The 20,575-nt window shown below is 47.0% G+C and overlaps 1 protein-coding gene across 7 annotated transcripts in view; it reads left to right on the plus strand.

Moving 5' to 3' along the window:
• Nucleotides 1-20,575, plus strand: part of ATP11A (ATPase phospholipid transporting 11A) — a 2,308,865-nt gene that overhangs the window by 1,274,460 nt on the left and 1,013,830 nt on the right. For all 7 annotated transcript variants that reach the window (XM_069636989.1, XM_069636990.1, XM_069636983.1 and 4 more), the window contains exon 13: nt 14,741-14,914. In XM_069636989.1, coding sequence (XP_069493090.1) covers nt 14,741-14,914 — 174 coding nt within the window. The remainder of the gene's footprint in view (nt 1-14,740; nt 14,915-20,575) is intronic.

Genomic DNA, 20,575 nt, shown 5'->3' on the forward strand with positions numbered 1-20,575 from the left:
AACAAGCATGTAGAGCGGCTGAGCGTGGGGAGCGGCTGAGCGTGGGGAGCGGCTGAGTGTGGGGAGCGGCTGAGTGGTATGTTGAGCCAACAAGTGTGTGGACCGGACGAGTGTGTGTGGAGCGGACGAGTGTGTGTGGAGCGGATGGGTAGTATGTTGAGCGGATGAGTATGTGAACCGGACAGAGCGGATGAGTATACAGAGCGGATGAGTATACAGAGCGGATGAGTGCGTAGGCAGACAGGAGTACATGCGCGGGTTAGACAGGAGTGCACGCGCGGGGAAGACAGGAGCGCATGCGTATGGAATACATGACTGCATGCGCGGGACTCACTGGAGAATGAGGGATAGACTAGAGCACGCAAGTTGGACTAGAGTGCGTGAGTGTGTCGAGCAGACAGGAGTGTGTAGTGCAATCTTGAACGCCTGAAATTAATAAAAAGCATAGAACGGACCTGATCACATAGAATTGCGTGACGCACATAATATGCTTTGGAATGCAGGGAACATTTGAAAGAGCATATATCATACCACACCCCACGCTTACTCTCTTCTTTACACCACCACTAAACTAGAACACAGTGATACTATGACACCATTCGGTATAACTGTTCTCATATCAACATCTCCCGCTCACTCCCCATCACTCTAAGTAAACACTGCTGGCTTCACACCCCCAGCAAGATGTTCTCCTCAGGCCTAACGCAGCCACACTCAGTCTGGATAAATCCTGCCAGAGCGAACACATACTCCTGATCTCTCAACCACCACACCTACCGCTAAGAAGCAGCTACCACACGAATTCCACACCAGCTGCACACATACCTGGTGCGCACACGCACCTTTGGACTCTCTCTACTCTCTCTACTGACCTGAACTTCGGTTCCCATGGGCGTTCAACCTACCATCGACTTCAGACCATACCAATGGTATATAAGGCGTTATATAAATGCAAAATAACATAACAGTAGTGACGGACGCCTCACTCATAGGATGGAGAACCCATGTCAACGATCTGACTGTCAGCAGTCGTTGTTCTCCATCGGAGTCTAAACTACATATCAATCTTTTGGAGCTGAGGGCAATTAAACTAGCGCTGAAGGCCTGTCTGCCCTCTGTACAGGGAAAGAATGTCCTGATAATGAGGGACAACACAGTGGCCATATACTTCCTCAACAAGAGAGGAGGTGTAGGGTCACTACCACTGTGCAGAGAGGCAATGCAGCTCTGGTATTGGGAAATTCAAGAAGGAATCTCCATATCGGCAGTTCACCTAGCCAGAGAGGAGAACACGATGGCAGACGCTCTAAGCAGGCAGAGCACAGTCCAGAGAGGAGAACACGATGGCAGACGCTCTAAGCAGGCAGAGCACAGTCTCCCACGAGTGGGAACTAGCTCAGGAAGTCCTTCAATAGATCTTAACCTTTGGGGAATCCCCCCAAGTAGATCTATTTGTGACCGAGGTTAACCGGGAGTGCAAAAGATGTTGCTCAAGGGAATTTCCCCCAAAAGGAGCTCTAGGAGACGCGTTTGTAGTGGACTGGGAGTTTCCACTCCTGTACGCGTTTCCTCCAGTCCCAGTCATGATCCTAATTGCCCCGGATTGGGCCAGGAGGACGTTGTACCCAGACCTCTGGCCATGTCCATCTGTCCTCCGATGCGTCTTCCACAGAGAGTACCTTCTCTCGCGAGAGGAGGGTTGGGTTCTCCATCCAGAGGTCGGGACTCTGATACTGAGACGAGGAAGAAACTTAAACACTGTTGCGAAGGTCAAGCATGTCCAGAGAATAGAAGTAATTGTGGTCAGGCAATTAAGTCAGAAACTGCCACCTGTAAACAGGTCACAGGTGCATAAAAGGTGGGTCCGACAGTGAGCTGGAGAAACCTGGAGGAGAGAAACCGGGCTGGTAGAGAAGGGAGTGAGCAGAACTGACATGAGAGAGGAAGAATCGTGCCCAGCAGGGAGCTGCGGAGGAGGGTCCTGTCGGAGGACAGGACGCTGACTACTGCAGAGGAGAGACTGTGAGGCCAGGACCTGAGGGGGCCGTGAAAGGGTTGAGATCACTAGTTTCCTTTGCCTTGTGCCCACCGCCGGAGCTGTGGGGCACAGAAGACTCCCAAGTATCGCAGGCCACCGGTAGCGTCTGCGAGTGAAGAGCGAGCTACCAGCAATGCGCAGAGATGCTCGAAAGAGGCGAGCAATGTTCGCTGGGCTCCCAAGAGGTATACGCGGAGCCAAAGGATGCTGGAAGAAAGAAGAGAATGCCCGGAGGAGCAGCTGAGTGCCAGTGAGTGAAATAGAGGAAACCCTCATACCAGGGTGCTCCTGGGGCTAGAGCTGGGCATATGGTTATGCCAAATTAACTGAAATGGGTAACAGTTGATGGTGAACCCAAAGTGAGGGGTTTTGGATATCGAGCAAGCTGCAAATTGAAATTAAATGAACTTGAATGTGACGCAAGTATTATTGAATATCGAATTAAAGAAAAGTTCTGGTGAGCCTACAAATGAAGTGAAAGCAAGTGTGAAACATAAGTAATGAACATTTATGAAGTAATTGTTTTTGAACCACGTGAAAAATCAAGTGATGAATAATTATACTGTGAAAGCAAGGTGGTTGAAGAGAGTGAGCAACACGGAGTGAGTTGTGTGGAAGACCATATTGTGACAAAGCCAAGAAACTGCCAAGGAGAACCAAAAGTGAATGCAAATCAAAAAATCAAAACACAGGTGCAGTGAGAGAGAAACATGTGTTTGCAAGAAAACCTAAAGAATACTGAAAGCTAACAGAGTGCCAATGGTTATCAGTTGCGTGACCTTTAATGGGTGAACTGTGTGGTCCGACAACTGTTCCTAGACCAAGGAATACCCTGCTTGGAAAAAGGCAAGGAATGTAAAGCTAAAGAATCTAAACATTGAAATAGGATTGCTCAATTGAATGATGAAGAGAGCAATCTGTATGTCACATCGCTCCCTCCCTGGCACTTATGGAGGAGGTGGATGCTCCGCCATTAATGCTCCAACACGTTTTCAAGGAACTTGTGCCATCGGTCCAGTTCTTTACAAAATGTCCGCCGCCAGACCTCTTATCATTCTCCTTTCATGGATGCGGTGCATTGCAACCCAGTTTTCTTCTATCTCAGGGTTAGACACTAGTTGTGCGTTTCCTTCTCCTGGACCTACTCTCCTTTGCCTCCCTTTTTTTTTCTTTTCATGGAAATTCAGAGCTTCTACTTATTCTGTCCTTCGTTATCTGTCTGGTCTACAGCTGTTTACCTTCCCTTTGTGTTCCAACTGCTACTGCGGCTAGCGACCTTCATACTCTGCTGCTCTGCTTACCTATGGCTTCGGAACAGATACAATTTTTCTCAACGCCCTATACCTCTGCAGCTACTCAATACACTTATTTAAAGTGGCGTGGATCTTCTGGGAAAACGCTCTCCTTATGCACTCCAGTTGTTATCATCTCCAATATAATACAAGAGATTTTTAGCCTTTTGGATTTTCCCCTCACTCTGTCGTCCTCGGTCATCCCGAGGTGGGGCCTCTTGCCTGGGCTGTTCCGTAGACAGGCATAGTGGCTTCCCCTCGTTGCAAGCGTTATCTTTACCACGAAAGGAAGACCTCCAAAAAGAAGAAAGGCAAGGAGTTACCATGGGAAGAATCCTCCCCCTCGTCATCTGAAAAAGATTCAAGTGAGGAGCAGGTTGAAATCGCTGTCGGAACTATTGAAGAGCCTGAAGGATTATAAAGTTGACCTTGGACTGGTTTTGAAAACTAGGAGACTTGAACTGATTGTAAGTTTACAAGCTGGAAGAGCTGATGTCTTGGGGAAGGGAAACCCAAGACTTTGTGAACTGTGTTGATGTCTTGGAGAAGGGAACCCTGAGGCCTTTTTGAAACTGTTTTGAACTTGGGGAAGGGAGCTGGAAAATAAGCCAAGAACTGGAAGAAGTTCAGAACTTTATTTCTTTTGTTGCTGACATCCTTACACATAGTTTAACTTTAGTTGTGAGGGCAAGTACAGGTTTTGGACACAGACAGACTTTTAAGTTGAACTTACTGACTCAAAACTATCCTTAGTTTTGTTAGGTAGGAAAATCCCACCTTGGCATAGGGCAAGTTAGGCCTTACACCATGCTGACATTTAAGTAAATAAAGGTATTTTACTTAGGAAATTGAATCTGTTGTCTGTGTCTTGCTTCGAGATGCCTTCACAGTTTAACAGCAGTACAACCTTTTGTGTTAAATTCCCATTTTTGCACTTTGACCCATGCATTGGTTTTTATCAAGAATAGACTTTGTAAATTGTTTGCTTATGGGGGTTCCACATTCATATCTTGCTTCATTAAGATCTGTTTGTAACGTTGCTGCAAGATTGGTTCAGTGAGCGAGGAAATTCGATTGACCAAATTACACCGTTCTTGAAGGAGTGCACTGGGTACACATTGATCAGAGGAGACGTTTTAAGACGATATGTCTGGTGCACAAAGCCATATATTTTCAGACCACTAAAATATTTGTAAGAAGTTGACATTTTTAAGGGGGTCTAAGAGGAGCACATAGACTAGAATCTCTAAATCTGGAAGTACCAATGTTTAAGCACAGTTTCTCCATGAAACGATAATTCGAGGGGATTGGCTCCTCGACGTATTCCATATCTATGACAGGTAATGTCCACAGCTGTGCTGCTTCGGAAAATCTTTGGTTTCTGCTTCCTGCGTCGATGACGTCGATGCGCCGTCCCCGAGGACCTCCTCAGACGGCCGACGTCACCCGATGTGATAAGTAGGACGCACGACACCCATAGCCTCAGTTCCGTTTTTTCCGCGAACGTGTTCGCTTCGTGAATCTCGGTACGCCTCGACTCGTTGGAGTTTGCTGTTTTCTATTCTCGGTTCATTGAACCTGTTCGGTTTGTTGTGAAGACCTGCTCGTGGCGATGTCTTTCTCATCTTCGACCCCGTGTCCGGGCTTCAAGAACTGCGGGGACTGTGGGTCCAAGATGTTGGTCACGGACTCGCACGACGCCTGCCTCTGGTGCCTCGGGGAGGCCCACGATATGGACGACTGTGTCGACTGCCAGTCGCTCACGGCAAAGGCCTTGCGGGAATGCAAGAAGAAGCTGTCGGTAGGCCGGGTGTCTAAGCCCCGGAAGTCGAGGTCTGCGGGGCTTTCGACGGATGACTCGAGGGGCGACTCTCCGCGTCATCGTCGGAAGTCCAGTGGGTCTCCTTCCAGGAGTCGGTCTCGCCACTCCTCAGCCTCTTCGAGGCATTCCTGGAAGCGCCGGCATAGGTCGCCTTCCCCGTCCTCTTCCGAGGACTCCGCCCGTCGGCGGGTCGCTTATCCCTCCATGCAAGCGACACCGGATGAATGGGCTTCCTTCGGGAAGCAGATGCTAGCGATTCTTGAATCGCAGGGCACCTGTCCGTCCCCGTCTCCGAGTGGGGTCGGTCGGCACCGGTCGAGAGACACCGCTCGTACGCCTTTGGGCTCGGGTGGTCGGCACGGCTCGCGGGAGAGGTCCCGCTCGGACAAGGGTAGCCGTCCTGGTCCTCGACGCACTTGAGGCCGTGTGATCCTGTCCCGTCTTCGAAAAAGACATCGATGCCTGTGGCGCCGAGGTCGACGACGATTTCTCTCGAGGCTCCGCCTCCGAGGGGGTCATCAACGCCGTCGGCGCCTAGGTTGTCGAGAGACACGCTCGGAGCTCCGGCTTCGAGGACTGTGTCGACGCCGCCGATGCTGGCGGCGCTGCAGCTGACGTCGATGCCTTTTCTGTCAACGCCGACTCGTTCGGCGCCCTCGACGCCTTTCGAGGCGGTGGTGTCGGAGGGGCCCTGTGGCACGGGGTTTGCCCCTAGAAAGGCTATGGCTAAGGTCCGGCATGGCTTTGGTCCACAGAGGTCTTCCTCTCCCCACCTGGAGTACATTTTGGAGGGTGATGAGGGCTCTGATGGCGGCCTGGTTCCGGTTACGGTTCCAGATGACCTTATCTCCGGCCATAGCCAGTTTGATGACCTGAGGCAGTCGCTGCATGATGCCAGTGGACTGGACACCTCTCCGGAGGTGGAGTTTTGTCGACCGGAGCCTGGCACTCATGCCGATTCTTCATACCGGCGCCTTATGTCTCGGGTTACCGAGTACTTGGGTTGGTCAGCTCCCCCAGGGGAGTTCGTTCAGGATGATCTCACGGACATCCTTGATCTCGGTCCACCCACTGACCCGGTTTTGCCTTTTCATATGGCTCTGCAGAGAAGGGTGGCGGCGTCTTGGACTGCTCCGGGGAGTTTCCCGGCAGTGGGCAAGTCTTTGTCGTGAAAATACCATCCAGCCAGTAGCGACCCCTGCTACTTGTCTAGGCACCCCACCCCGGAGAGTTTGGTGGTGCAGGCGGCTACGGCCCCGGCAAAGCAGGTGTCGTATCCTACCATCCCTCCGGATAGGGACGACAAACGTTTTGACGGCTGGGCAAAGAAAGTGTTTTCTTTGGGGGGTTTGGCGCTTCAGGCGGCCAACTCCATATGTGCCTTGTCTCGTTTCACACACACTCTGTGGAACTGTGTTGCATTAGCGGCTGATCATATTCCCGAAGGGGACGAACGGGATGGTTTCCTTGCTCTGGTTCAGGATGGCAAGGATGCTATGTGTGAGGCCGTTCAGTCGGGTTTGGACTTGGCGGATTGTGTCAGCAGGTCCATGGCGGCGAGCACCATAATGCGCAGGTTTGTGTGGTTGCGGAAGTCTGGGTTCGCTCCTGATGTGCAGTCCCAGCTCCTCAACATGCCTTTTGACGGTGAACACCTTTTTGGCAGCAAGGCTGACGAGAGCCTTGAGAGGTTGCAGACCTCCAAAGCTGCAGCGAAGTCGTTGGGCGCTGCAGTTCGCCAACCTCTGCCTTTTCGTCCTAGGGGACAGCAATTTTGGGGAGGTTCCTTTCACTATTACTCGTCCTTACGAGGGGCCATCGTAAGAGTGCCAGAGGCGGAAACAAAGGTACTCGAGGTGCCAAGGCCGCTCGGGCAGTTGCCTCTTTGCCTTCAGGCAACGCCGCAGCCGCTACCACTCAGTCATGAGGCAAGGTCCCATGGTTCGCCGGTTGGGTGAAGGCTGGTGCAGCATCTTGTAGAGTGGCAAGCCATTACTTCGGATGTGTGGGTTCTGGAGATCATAACCCACGGCTACTGTCTTCCTTTTCGGCAGAGGCCTCACGACAATCCACCAGGGAACCTCTTTGAAGAGTCCGGATCCGCTCCTTGCGCAGGAAATTCAAGCCCTGCTGGAGAAAGGCGCCATAGAACTGGTGCCTGTAGCGGAGAGGAACAAGGGATGGTATTCCCCTTATTTTTTGATTTCGAAGAAAGACGGGGGATTGAGACCCATCATGGACTTGCGCGGTTTGAACAAACTCCTCAGGAAGGACAGGTTCAAGATGGTGACTCTTTCTCAAGTCCTTCAGGCCCTTCAACTTCAGGACTGGTTGGTGTCTCTCGACTTCAAGGATGCTTACTTCCATGTGCCGATCCATCCCAATCACAAGAAGTACCTGAGGTTCGCGGTTGGTGACTCGCACTTTTAGTTTCAGGTCCTGCCGTTCGGATTGACCTCCGCCCCGAGGGTTTTCACCAAGCTCATGGTGGTGGTGGCAGCGCATCTCAGGAAAACGGGGAATCACGTCTACCCCTACCTGGACGATTGGTTGATCAGGGGGAGCTCTCCCGAGCAAGTCCTGGATCATCTGTCCGTCACCTGCCACTCCCTTCACAGGCTGGGCTTCTCCCTCAATTTAAAGAAGTCCCATTTGACAGCAACGCAGTGGCTCCAGTACATCGGAGCGGTGCTCGACACATCCCTGGGGCAGTGTTTTCCTCCTCAGGTGAGGGCTCTTCACATTCAGCAGATGGTGCACAAGTTTCAGTTTGCCCAGAATCTCCCAGCGTCCGAATTCTTGAGACTGCTCGGCCTCATGGCATCCTGCATTCTTCTGGTGCCAGAGGCTCGTCTGCGGATGAGATCTTTGCAGTGGGCACTCAAGCTCCAGTGGTCTCAGTCCTCCGGCAGGCTGTCGGACCCTGTTCAGGTGCTGTCCTTGGTAGCCCGGGACCTTCTGTGGTGGGCCGTCGAGGGCAATCTGATGAAGGGGGGCCCCATTTTGGCTGCCCTGGCCAGAGGTGACGATCGTGACAGACGCATCCCTCATGGGATGGGGAGCTCATGCCAACGAGTTGACAGTTAGCGGTCGTTGGTCTCCGTCGGAGTCCAGACTCCATATCAATCTGTTGGATCTGAGGGCCGTCAGGCTAGCCCTGAAGGCTTTTCTGCCGACTGCGGAAAGAGTGTCCCGATTCTAACGGACAACACGGTGGCCATGCACTACCTCAACAAAAAGAGGGGGGGCAGGGTCGCTTCCGCTGTGCAGGGAGGCGATGCAGCTCGAATTCTGGGCCATCCAGCAGGAAGTTTCGATCTCAGCTGTTCACCTGGCCGGAGACGACAACGAGACGGCGGATGCCCTGAGCAGGCAGAGTTCGATCTCTCACGAGTGGGAGCTGGCTCAGGAGATTCTCCTGGAAATCTTCACCCTTTGGGGGACCCCTCAAATGGATCTCTTCGCCTCCAGTGTCAACTGGAAGTGCGAAAGGTTTTGCTCGCGGGAATTTCCTCCAAAAGGAGACGCGTTCGTGGTGGAGTGGTCATTCCCACTGCTGTACGCGTTTCCTCCAGTCCCCGTCATCCCGCAAGTGCTGCGGAGGTTACGGAGGTTCGGTTCCCGGATGATCCTCATTGCTCCAGCGTGGGCCTGGAGGACGTGGTACCCGGACCTTCTAGACTTGCCCATCTGCCCTCCACGTCGTCTTCCCTACCGAGACGATCTGCTCTCACGGGAGGGGGGGTCAGGTTCTCCATCCAGAGGTCAGATCCCTCAATCTTCACGCTTGGAATCTGAAAGGTTGAGGTATAAGGATTGGGACCTCCCTGAAGACATAATGGAGGTGTTGCTCTGGGCCAGACGGCCGGCAACTAAGTCTCTGTACCGTTGCCGTTGGAGAAAGTTCTGCGACTGGTGCAGAAATCAGAATGTGGATCCTTTTGAATGTGACATTCCCATGGTTCTGTCTTTTTTGCTTTCTTTGGCCCACAGGGGCTTGCAAGTGGGGACCATTAAAGGTTACCTGGCGGCGCTGTCCATCTTTAAGCGCTCGTCTGAAGAGTGTTCCTATTTTAAAATTCCTTTAATTTCGCAGTTTTTGAAAGGGCTAACTAATGTGTTCCCTCCGTCACCTTTTCTGGTGCCAGGTTGGGATTTGAACCTTGTTCTTAAGTTTCTTATGGGTGCTCCGTTTGAGCCTTTACATTCTTGCTCTTTGAGGCTGTTGACTCTGAAAACTGTGTTTTTGGTTGCGGTTACTTCCGCTCGCAGAGTGAGTGAGTTACAGGCACTTTCAGTTAAGCCACCCTTCACTGTGTTTCATAAGGACAGGGTTGTCCTTAGAGTTCGTCCTTCTTTTCTTCGGAAGGTGGTTTCGGAATTCCATTTGAGCCAGAAGGGGGTTCTTCCGGCGTTCTATCCTCCTCCACATCCTGGTAAGGAAGAGGAGAGGCTCCATAGGCTTGATCCTCGGAGTGCGTTGAGCTTTTATATTTCGCGCATGTCCCGGGTCAGAGTGGACGATCAACTTTTCATTGGTTACGCTGGAAAGCGTTTGAGACAAGCTGTGACGAAACAGACTTTGTCTCGTTGGATTATTTTAGCTATCTCCGAGTGTTACCGCTTGGCGGGTAAGGACCCTCCGACTGGCTTGCGGGCCCATTCTACCAGAGGAGTGGCTGCGTCTATTGCCCTGCAGAGGGGAGTTCCTATTCGTCACATCTGTGATGCAGCCACCTGGGCTTCAGTACATACTTTTGTACGTCACTATTGCCTCGATTCCATCAGAGGACAAGATCTGGCCTTTGGCAAGGCAGTTCTCTATTCCGCAATTTGATTGTGCATGCTAAATTTGTATTCTAAATTCTTTCCCACCTCCTTGCTTGGTACTGCTTTGGGAGTCGGTCATAGATATGGAATACGTCGGAGGACCCAATCCCCTCGAAGAACAAGTTACTCTCTTACCTGGTTAAGTTCTTTCGATGGGATGGTCCGACAACATATTCCATATCGCTCCCTCCCTGCCTTCCCCGCTGCAGAATTTCTTTTGCGATTGCATCTTACGTTCCGCAAGGCCTTGTGTGTCTGACTGGCAGAAATCTGGTGGCACACGTTCTGGGAAAAACTATAACTGAGGCTATGGGTGTCATGCGTCCTACTTATCACATCGGGTGACGTCGGCCGTCTGAGGAGGTCCTCGGGGACGGCGCATCGACGTCATCGACGCAGGACGCAGACGCCAAAGATTTTCCGAAGCAGCACAGATGTGGACATAAACTGTCATAGAGATGGAATACGTCGTCGGACCATCCCATCGAAAGAACGTTACCAGGTAAGAAAGTAACTTGTTCTTCTCAGGAGGCACTATAAAATTGTGCAGCGCCCTACCAAAATATCTACCGATGACGGAAGACTTTTTAAAATGAGGAAATATGTAAAGACCTGGTAATGGTATTTAGGATTTTAGAAATGTCCAGGTTTTGTCTGGACTTTATTTATAGTTAATGTATGTTAGCAGAAAGTGAAAAATTGTATTGTGAATTTTTTTTTATAGCCTGAACAAGTAGTTTTATGGCAATATTGTATTATGTTTAATTGTGAAATGTTTTTGTTTATATTGAATATTTGTACAGCGCTCTGATGCTCTTGGACCAAGTTCACATTTAAGAATTTTTTAATACATCACAAATAAATTAACCTTTGCAGAGGTTGAGATGATGTTGTAAGGGGCATCTGGTTCTAATGATTTGTTGGGAGATTTTAACTTAACTATGGAGCCCATTTTTAAAGATTATTACCTAAGAACCGTACTAAAGGTAAACTTTGTTTCTCTTCATGCAAAATGGTGGCTTAAATTGATTGGAATGCTAAATCCCACATCTAGCGATTACACTTTCGTCTCCACATGGCCACACTTCATGTTTTAGATTAGACTACCTACTAATAGACCAACCTCCAGTAAGGTTAACCTTTGACTCGTGATCCATTTCTTTTATGCGACTAAGTTTGTACTCTGAAAGAAAGTCAATATTTTCTTAAGAAAAATAGAAGCAGCATTTCCAGTCTCAACACAATCTGCGAATATCTGTAGGCCATCTAGTCAGAGAAAATGCCCCAGGGTGAAAGGGGCCCCTAGGGTCCCTCGTGCTATGGAAACAAGGCAATAACCATACACGAAAAGATGCGCTAGACACGAGGCTCAAATTCCCAATGCTAGGGTTTATTGCAAGCAAAAAGAAATAGTATCAATTGGCCAATTCTGATCTCATGCCCCGCGACGTGAGTTTCCTAGACCTCGAGGGACGCAGGAGAGCGAATTACGTACATCAGTTACATACATACAAAATGCATATCATACAATCAGCAAAGTCATGTTTAACACCCCTCTTTATTAAGTTCCTCGGAACTCGGGACGACGATGGACATATCCGACGAGTATGACAATTATGACATTTTCGATGTCTATTCTAGTAACCATGTGCAATTAGAAAGTGCAGAGGCATCTTTTAGTTGTTGAACAGAACACGTGATTCTGTTCTTGGAAGCAAGCTGCACACGGGGGAAGAGCCACATTCCAAGCTTTGCCATCTATGAGGTACTATTCGTGTCCTGGGAGCCGACACGTTCTAAAGGGTTTTGCGAAGGGGGGGCCGTAAGAAGAGCATAATTCAAGCCTTTAGCTGTTTTATTCTAACACATTCTACCATCGTACAAGACAGGCTGGCAGCTGCCCTGCAGCTCTCTCCCCAGGCTACAGAGAGGGAGCGTGGGCATTCCTCTCTGGGCTACTCATGAGGAGTTTCAACAAACTCTTCAGTCCCGCGACCTTGTCCTTTCATATTCCGACAACAATGTTAACAGTTGAGCAGAGTAAGCAGAATCCACAAGAATTGCAAGCTGCAAAGCAGTTTTCAGACAGAAAGCAATGAGCAATGGTTAACAAGCAAAATGGCGATTCTTGCTACGTTTAAAATGGCCGCTCGTTGGTCAAGCATAGCAGTTTATATTTCTATAATTCGGTGCATAAGATGGTTGGCCCACGGCCATCAAGTTACGTCTATCATTCAAATGAAGGTTATTCATTTTTCCAGATTGACAAGGGATTCAAATTGATATTCTGTAGTTTCACCTGGCGGAATCAATGACAAAATTCACGGGGAGCTCAAACTTTAGGAGTTAAATTAAAATCTGAACCATGGAATCAATTCCGTTCTGGAAAAGATCAATTTTCATTTCTCCATGTCGGAACGTCTTTTTGGGAAGGTTGCAAAAATGCAGATAAACTTCTTGCTCATCAGTTGGCAATAATTAAAAACAGCTATGCCAGCCACTCCGTGCACAGCTCTGATGATAGGCCAGGCCAGCAGATAAGTCTGTTGGATTCATAGAATATTTTTCTAATCTTTATGCCTGGCCAACATGCAAGACCTAGTATTTCATCTAAGATGATAGCATTAAGAAATGTCAATAGGCTTCAGCAGTTTGCTTGTTGTGGAAGAACTGCTTCAAGACAAGACCTTAAGGACTTCTATTGTTGTGCCCAAAGTGCAGAGGCATGTCAAAGTCAACAGGTAGACCTCCTAGACTTCCCTCCGGTGGGAGGGGAAAATGTCAAAAATGACTGTTTGATAATACGGTTCCTATTGCCTGATGACACATGTAGTATTCCATTGCTTGGGCCACCCTATCTAGTGAGTTGTTGGGACTGGAAGACCAGAGACACTGATGGGACCCCAGCAGATCTTGTTTTGCCTCTGTAAAGGGATAAAGAAACATGGAATAAAAGGAAGGGAAATGAAAAATGTAATTAATTAAAAAAAGGAACTTGCTTGATTCTGGTCTAGGTTTTGGGCCTCACTATAGAAACATAGGTATGGGTGGAGGCGCACTAAATCATCTTTGTTGGATTTAAGGAATTGCAACTAAGTGCCAGGCTAGAATAGATGCTGAACTGTATGCATCAAGGATGGCTTATTTGCAGCAATAGACCTTGGGATAGGGATGGGGAGTGGCCAGGGGATTCCCTGAGTAACTATATTCCATGTACTCTATACTTTATCATGCTCTTTCATGCTTTAAAGCACAAGAGCACTTTGACCTATTTCACATGGGCACTCTCGGTACACACTATGAACTCCTGACTTGGGTGCCAAAGATGTTTGGGACACAGGTCAAGGGTTTAAAACCTTCCATTTGATGCTCTCCTTTTTTATTGCATGTATTTTATAATTGTTATCTTAAATTCTTAGACGAAAATCTTGAGAAGAGGAATGTGTTAATTAATTCAGTTTATCTGACTCACATTAGTGCCCGAGTTAGCCCTGCTCAACCAAACAACACCAATAAAATTAATTAGATTAATTCAGATGTAAGGCATCATTCTAATTTGTCTTTCAGTTCACAGTGGCCTCAATGACAAAGAAAGTGACAGTTTTAATATTGCCAACCTTTCACTCTATAACACTAGGTATTTATAAGATAGTGTAAGTAAACGAAAACACGCATCTTTGGGCCAAACACTGCCAGGTTAGTATTATTTTTGTTTTTTTGAAAGTCATGCAGGTTTAGCTTTTTTCACAGACATTTATATATGTTATGGAACTTATATAGCGCACCAGGTACCCAAAGGCTGACGGACGCTGAACATACAAACACAGGGTAAACAGAGCGGGCTGTTGGAACACGCCCAGTAGCAGGACAAAAAGAGTGCCTAGTCAGTCATTGAGAGAGTGCAAACAAGAAGAGCAGTTAGGAGAAGAGTGCTTTTGTTTTCAGATTTTTCTTGGAAGACCTCCATAGATGCAATGATTCTCAATGAAGGCGTTGGAGTTTTCCTTGCCTGGGGAGCTGCTGATGCAAAGGCAGCATCCCTCGATGACTTAGTCTTCCATCGGGGGATCGTGAGAAGGTTGGAGTCATCTGACCTAAGAGGTCTTATGCTTTGCTCTGAAATTATGACTTCTTTCAAATACACAGGCATTTGTCCCTGCACGCACTTGTGGGTGATAAGAAGTAGCCTAAAGGATACTCTGGACTGAATAGGCAACTAATGGAGACTTCTTCTTGCCTCCGTCACATGATCTCTTTTCGTGAGACATTTAACAACTCTCACCGCCCCATTCTGGATAACCTGGAGACAGTGAAAGTCTGATAACGGCAAGCCCACCAGAAGGCTACAACAATAATCGATTTCCGATATAAATGGTCTAAAGCAACAGAATCATTTAATGAAATATGAGCCCCCCGTCCATAGAATCTTAGGGAAAAAAGAAATTTCTTTACAGTGCTGAACTACCAGATAGTGGTGTATGACCGTGTTGTGCCAATCATCTTATTAGAGTGTGCTTTCTGTGGTTTACCTTTTTGTGAGAATAAAAAACAGGGTTGGGGCCATTAGAATCTCCCACATACAGGGAAAGCTCATCTGTCCAACTCCTCCCTCCCAAAGGAGAAGCTGAGCAGGCAGCACAGACGTTAACAGCAGAAATAATGCTATGGTAAATAATCACAATCCGTGAATGAACAGTCTGTCATGATTGCTGTGACCACTCAGCTCAGCCTTATTTTGATTGTGTGTTCATTTGGCAGGTGGAATATGTTTTCACAGACAAAACCGGAACGTTAACTGAAAACAACATGGAGTTTATAGAATGCTGCATTGAAGGACACATCTACGTACCCCATGTCATCTGCAATGGCCAAGTTCTCCACGATTGTGCTGGCATTGATATGATTGATTCTTCTCCTGGAGTTGGTGGAAAAGTAAAGAAAAATGCTTATTGATATTTTAATACATTCTTTTAAAGTGTGTTTTGGTGTTCGATATCAGCATTTGGTTTCATCAAGTTTTGGCATTGCAGTAGTTTTGTCTATGCCTCATTCTGTTATTGATGAAAACAAGTCTTTGAGCCTCCTAGCCATTGTACAGAAGGCCATGCAAGGTACAATACTTATGCAAACATTTGCTACATTTATCAAAAACATTTAACATGTCTATGCTATGAAAAAATACATATATGATTTGGGGAGGTGTGAACTGCTTGGTGGATGTAAATTTGTTTGTGCAAAACCTGAGCTCATGCCATTTCCCCATGATAGATTTTCAGATATGTCCAAATATTTATGGATGCAGTTAAAGGCCATGACTAAATTCACCCATTTACTGTATGTAGCAACCTGAGCAGTGGACACTGTTGAAATGTGCATTTTAATGTATGGAATGCAGGACTCAAAAAAGAGGGCAAAACACAGGCATTGCCAATTTATCTTTGTGTGATCATTTTGCTAACAATTTTGGTAAGTAACCAGATATTTATTATTCAGAACATCTTGAAATTCTGTGTTGCATCGGAAAATAGTGTACAGATGTTGGTGAATCTTTGATAGTAGCATAATATAAATTCTGGTGTACTTTGGATGACTTTATAAAGATGTGGTTGAAACCATTTATAAGAGGATTTCTTTTCGAGTCCTGATTGAGAAAGAACACCATGTGGGTTTCACAATTGGCTTTGACATGTTTGACCAGTATACCCTATGATGTGGCAGGTTAGGGGTTGGCTGAGGTTGGCAGCAGTCTCTAACATGTTGTTGTGGCTTCTATATTGGAGTTAAATAAATCACACTGCATGAATGAAAATTCTGTCCTGAGTCCCATGTTAGAGGCTGGGTGATGGAGATGGGGTGAACTTGGGGGTTGGGAACTGCCACCCACTCTGTAATGCAGGCCACGGGGGTGGTAAATGGACTGGTGAGCTGGGGATATCCTCAGTCACAATAGCCCACCCGCCATCACATCTTTCCTATTCTGCTTGATTTCCCCATTGAGATTAGTCACACCACACCTCTCAAGCAAACCCTCTGGAAAATAAAGCAAACAAGCCTTTACATTTGAACAACTTACCATTGGAGGCTCTCATGGAAGACCCCGCCAAGCTCCAGCTCACATGAGTTGATCAATCTCTGACGAACCAGGACTGCAACTCACTTCTCCAAGAACTCAACACCATCCTCACAAACATCAACCGTCATATCCAAGTGAAACTGCACACCCTCAAGCTTAAACCTTCTGCACCCTGGTACACTCACAAACTCAACCTCAACAAATAAACAATCAGAAAACAAGAAAAGACTTGGTAAAAAAACCTGCAGCGCATCAGCCATGCTCAAGGAATCCTGTTCTACACGCAGACAAATGTTAAAACCTGCCAAGGCCAACTACTTCCAGAACCCCATAGCCAAGGCCAACAATGAAAACTGAGCCCTCTTGAAAGCAAGTAAGCACTGCATCATACCTCTGCCTGACCCAACTCAACCACACTCCATCGAAAAAATCCAGCACCATCAACTTTTTTCGTCAGCATGATCAACATGATCCACCAACACATAGACACCAACGCCACACATCCCATCTCACAATATCACAACTACCTGGACAACTCTGAAGACACTAACTATGGAAGACCTCACTGTCACCTTAGCATCCCTCAAAGCCACATTGTATGCAGAAGACATCCTCCCTGACTCATTACTCAAGACCCTTCCGACTGAAGCACTCCTCCCTTAGCCAACAGTCATCAAATTCTCCATAACTCAGGGCACCATCTCCTCGACCCTCAAGGCCAGACAAATCCTCCTGCTGCTTAAGAAACCATCACTGGACCCTGTTGATTAGCGTCCCATCACCCATCTTCCATTCCTAGGTAAGATCCTTGAGAAAGCAGTAGCCATGCAACTTCTCAAATACGTTGAAGCCAATAACCTCATTCAGCCCTACCAATCTGGCTTCAGACCCAGGTGCAGCACAGAAACGACTACCATTAGGTGATAGATTGCCTTAAGAATCTTCTTACTAGAATGGACTGACACAGTAGATCACCAGCCACTCCTCAACAATCTACATGGGTGTTTAGGGACCAGCTAGATTGTCTGCAGTTGGTTTAAATCCTACCTTACTAATTGCCAACAGTTCATACAAATGGATTCTTCATATTACCAACTCTGCCCATTACCTGTGGAGTCCCGCAAGGATAAATCCTGTCACCACGATATTCAATCTTCACATGGAACCGCTCTGACCCCGTCTGGCTCCACAAAACATCCGCATTCACCAATATGCCGATGACACTGCAATATACCTCACGATATCCTCCATCGAAGACATCCACAGGTTGAAGGCCTGCCTCACATTGATCCAGCCCTGGATGTCCAGTGCTTAATTGAAGCTCGACCCCTCCAAGACTGAATTCCTCCTGCTGGCCAACTACACAGCATTTTCACATCCAGACCTGGCTCTCTGCTATTAGCCTCAATGCTTCACACCCTAGCTGGCCACGTGTCCTGCAAGCTGTAGCAAGACTCATAGTACACAGCAAATTCGACTACATCATTTCGACCCTCTTCGAACTGCACTGGCTCCCACTGCAAGCCCGTATCATCTTCCCATCCTTTTATATCATCTACAAGGCTGTCACTCTTAAGTCCCCAAGCTACCTCACTGAGAAACTCTGCATCTCCGGAGGCCTGCGATCCACCAAAAGTAAGGCAATGTGCAGACTTGAATTGTGACTGTGCAGGAAGGAAAAAACCAAAAGACCTGCCTCATCAGTCTACGTGGCAAGACTCTGGAACTTCCTCCTCCCCATACACATTAGACTTGTGCCATTGCTTCTATAGTTCAGGAAAAAGCTCAAGAGCTTCCTCTTCAGGGAATGGCTCCTCCCTAACGGCTATGTCCACAGCACCCTGCACTCCAAACTATACTTGAGACTCTGTGATCTGCTCCCCACTTTCTCCTCCCCTCGTTGTTTGTAGATCCCTTGCTGCCAGTTGCCCACCCTAACCCTCCCCTGTTGGCTCCCCATTTCCTTTTCTTTGCTTCCCTCACTGTTTTCTTCCTCCTATGATTGTAAAGCACTTGGTTGCTTCCCAAAACTAGGTCTGCACTCAATAAATACCCCAATCATAATAAAATGCCCTAAAATAATTCCCCCCCAGACATTATCTGCCAAAATCTGTGTGCGTCCTTTGCCTTTAGTATGGACTTAAAAGGATTCCATTCATTTTCTATGATCAATTTGTCTTTAAGTTCTAATATTTTTTCTATGATTTTTGACTGGGACTGTTTTTTTATTTTGAAATAACAAAGCCCTCTTTGATAGACTTTAGGAGTGTGTCCTCTTGGCTGATCTGCACTCATTGTCAAACCAATGCCTTTTTTAACCTACTTTTCTACTATATGTTCTGTAGTAACATATGGTTTGAAATGTTGTGATAGAATGCAGTGTACCTTATTACAAGATATGTCAAGTGTCATACTTTGATAAATAATAGAACCACCAAGTCAAATCAACATTCAAATGTTACATTGCTAGCGAGAATTACATTTTATAGCAATTCATCCTCCTCCTTACTGCTGAAACATTTGACGGGGCTCCACAAACACTCAACATCCAGCAGCTGTGGTTGGATATCGGTATCCGTGATTAAAAACAAGTGGCTCCTGATAGCTTGCTTGTTGTTGTATCATCCGCAAGTCAATCATAAATCACCAGCTTGACACGGCATAATATAATCAACATGGCTCCTTTTTTCTGGAATTCTACATGTGGCTACAGATGTGTCCCTTTCTGACCTCCCATTCCATCCCAGTTCATAAACAAATGGCTAGGTTGTTAGCATTTCTGTTATAATTGTAAGTATTAGTCATTCTAAGATCAGGAATCTTCCATGACTCGTTTTCTAATTTCTGGACTTCCTTCAGCATGGGAAATGGTTCGATCTGACTGTTAAAAATCTCCTTGTAAGATAAAATGGTCAGTCTTGTTATCTTGCGATTGCTCCTCTATACATAACGAGGTATTTTTCGTACTGGAAATTGTTCCACAATTATGTCTGAAACAGACATTGTAGATAACTAAAGATAAACCATCTGTTGGAATAACTTGGACCGCCAGTGTATCAGTAGGGTCAGAGTTCAATTTCTTAGTTTCTTGGGAAATACTATCCAGCACCCATCCTGTGTAGGCATCTGGTAGCAGGAATATGGAAAGTTGAAAAAACCTGCAACAAAAGTCTGTTTGTCGCCCATGTTTCTTGGAGACAGATAATATTGTGGGATTTTATAAACTAACACCAATCTTGATCTTTTTGCTTATTACTGATGGCAGCCACGTTCCAAGACATTGTTTTCAACTTCTCTTTCATTGTTATTTGAGATGATGTGTTAAGATGTCCAAAAATTTGGAGGGCTCATTTCTCAGTCTGGAACAATTAAATCATCCTCTATTGCAGTATAGACGGTGTTGCCATCTGGTGTTCATTCGCCACTTCAGTGGCTAACCCGGCCTTCCCAAATGATATGGGGTGCATCTCAATATTGCTATTAAATGGAGGTATAGTTCTATATTCATTAGTAAGTTAGTCCCTCCACCAGATCGGCATACTACAACTTAAGTTTGAGAATATCTAGGGCCTCGGCCTGTTTTATCTACGAATCTTAGCACATTTATAGCATCCTGGCGGATTAGTCAAAGACATCCTTTCTTGTGTCTTAGCCAGTAAATAACTTTGTTGCACAATGGCAATATTGTTTCCCATGTTCCCTGCTTGAATTTCACCACTCCCACTATGCAATGATCATAGCATGGTATATTGATCATTCTTCTTTGGGACAGGCTCAGACGGTGGGCTCCCTAATTTTTAAATTCAGGTTTATCGGGAACTGTCTGGTCTCTGTCTTGGGAGGCTTCAAAGGGGTTGCGGGTGGGAGGTGGCTTTTGTTCATCCTCAGTGGAGGGTAGTATTGTGTATAACGATAAATTGCGGACAAAATATTTTTATTTGCGGATCCCCTGGCTTCCACCCTTGCTGCCCTCTTTAATTTTCGCGTTTTGCTTACCAGGAAGATTGTGAACGCGTTCTTCCCTCTCATGACATTTGAGTCATTGTCGGTGACTGAATGTCAGCAAGATATGTTCACTTGCCAGAACAAGGGTTTTGAGAACATAAAACACAGCACTCTTACGTCCCATCCCCTTTCCTCCATACTTAATGGGTGTCCCTTCCAAGGGACGGAAGACGAAACCTTTTTCACCAGAAAAAACCTCCTTTCCCTTTAAATTTAGAGGCGCTGCCCTGGGAGCATGCACTGCCCTGACTCTGCCCTCCGGTGCCACACCTCAGTCCCCTTTTCCGCGTCAACGGGAATGGGCCGAATTCAGCAGCGCTCCTTATTTTGGCCTCGGCCATATAATTCCACGCACGGATACTTCTTCTCTTCTGTCTTTTTGTCTTTTTATGATTCAGGTACTCGGTCCTCAGGCGTAACGCTCCTCCCTGGCGCATGTCAACTTCTACAGGGTTCAGCAGGTATCCATCCTGCGATGGGCTCTTCCTGAATAAAGACCCCCACGCTCTCTGCCT

This window comes from Ambystoma mexicanum, chromosome 7p (genome assembly GCF_040938575.1).
Source record: "Ambystoma mexicanum isolate Mex_15411 chromosome 7p, UKY_AmexF1_1, whole genome shotgun sequence".
Classification (NCBI taxonomy): domain Eukaryota; kingdom Metazoa; phylum Chordata; class Amphibia; order Caudata; family Ambystomatidae; genus Ambystoma; species Ambystoma mexicanum.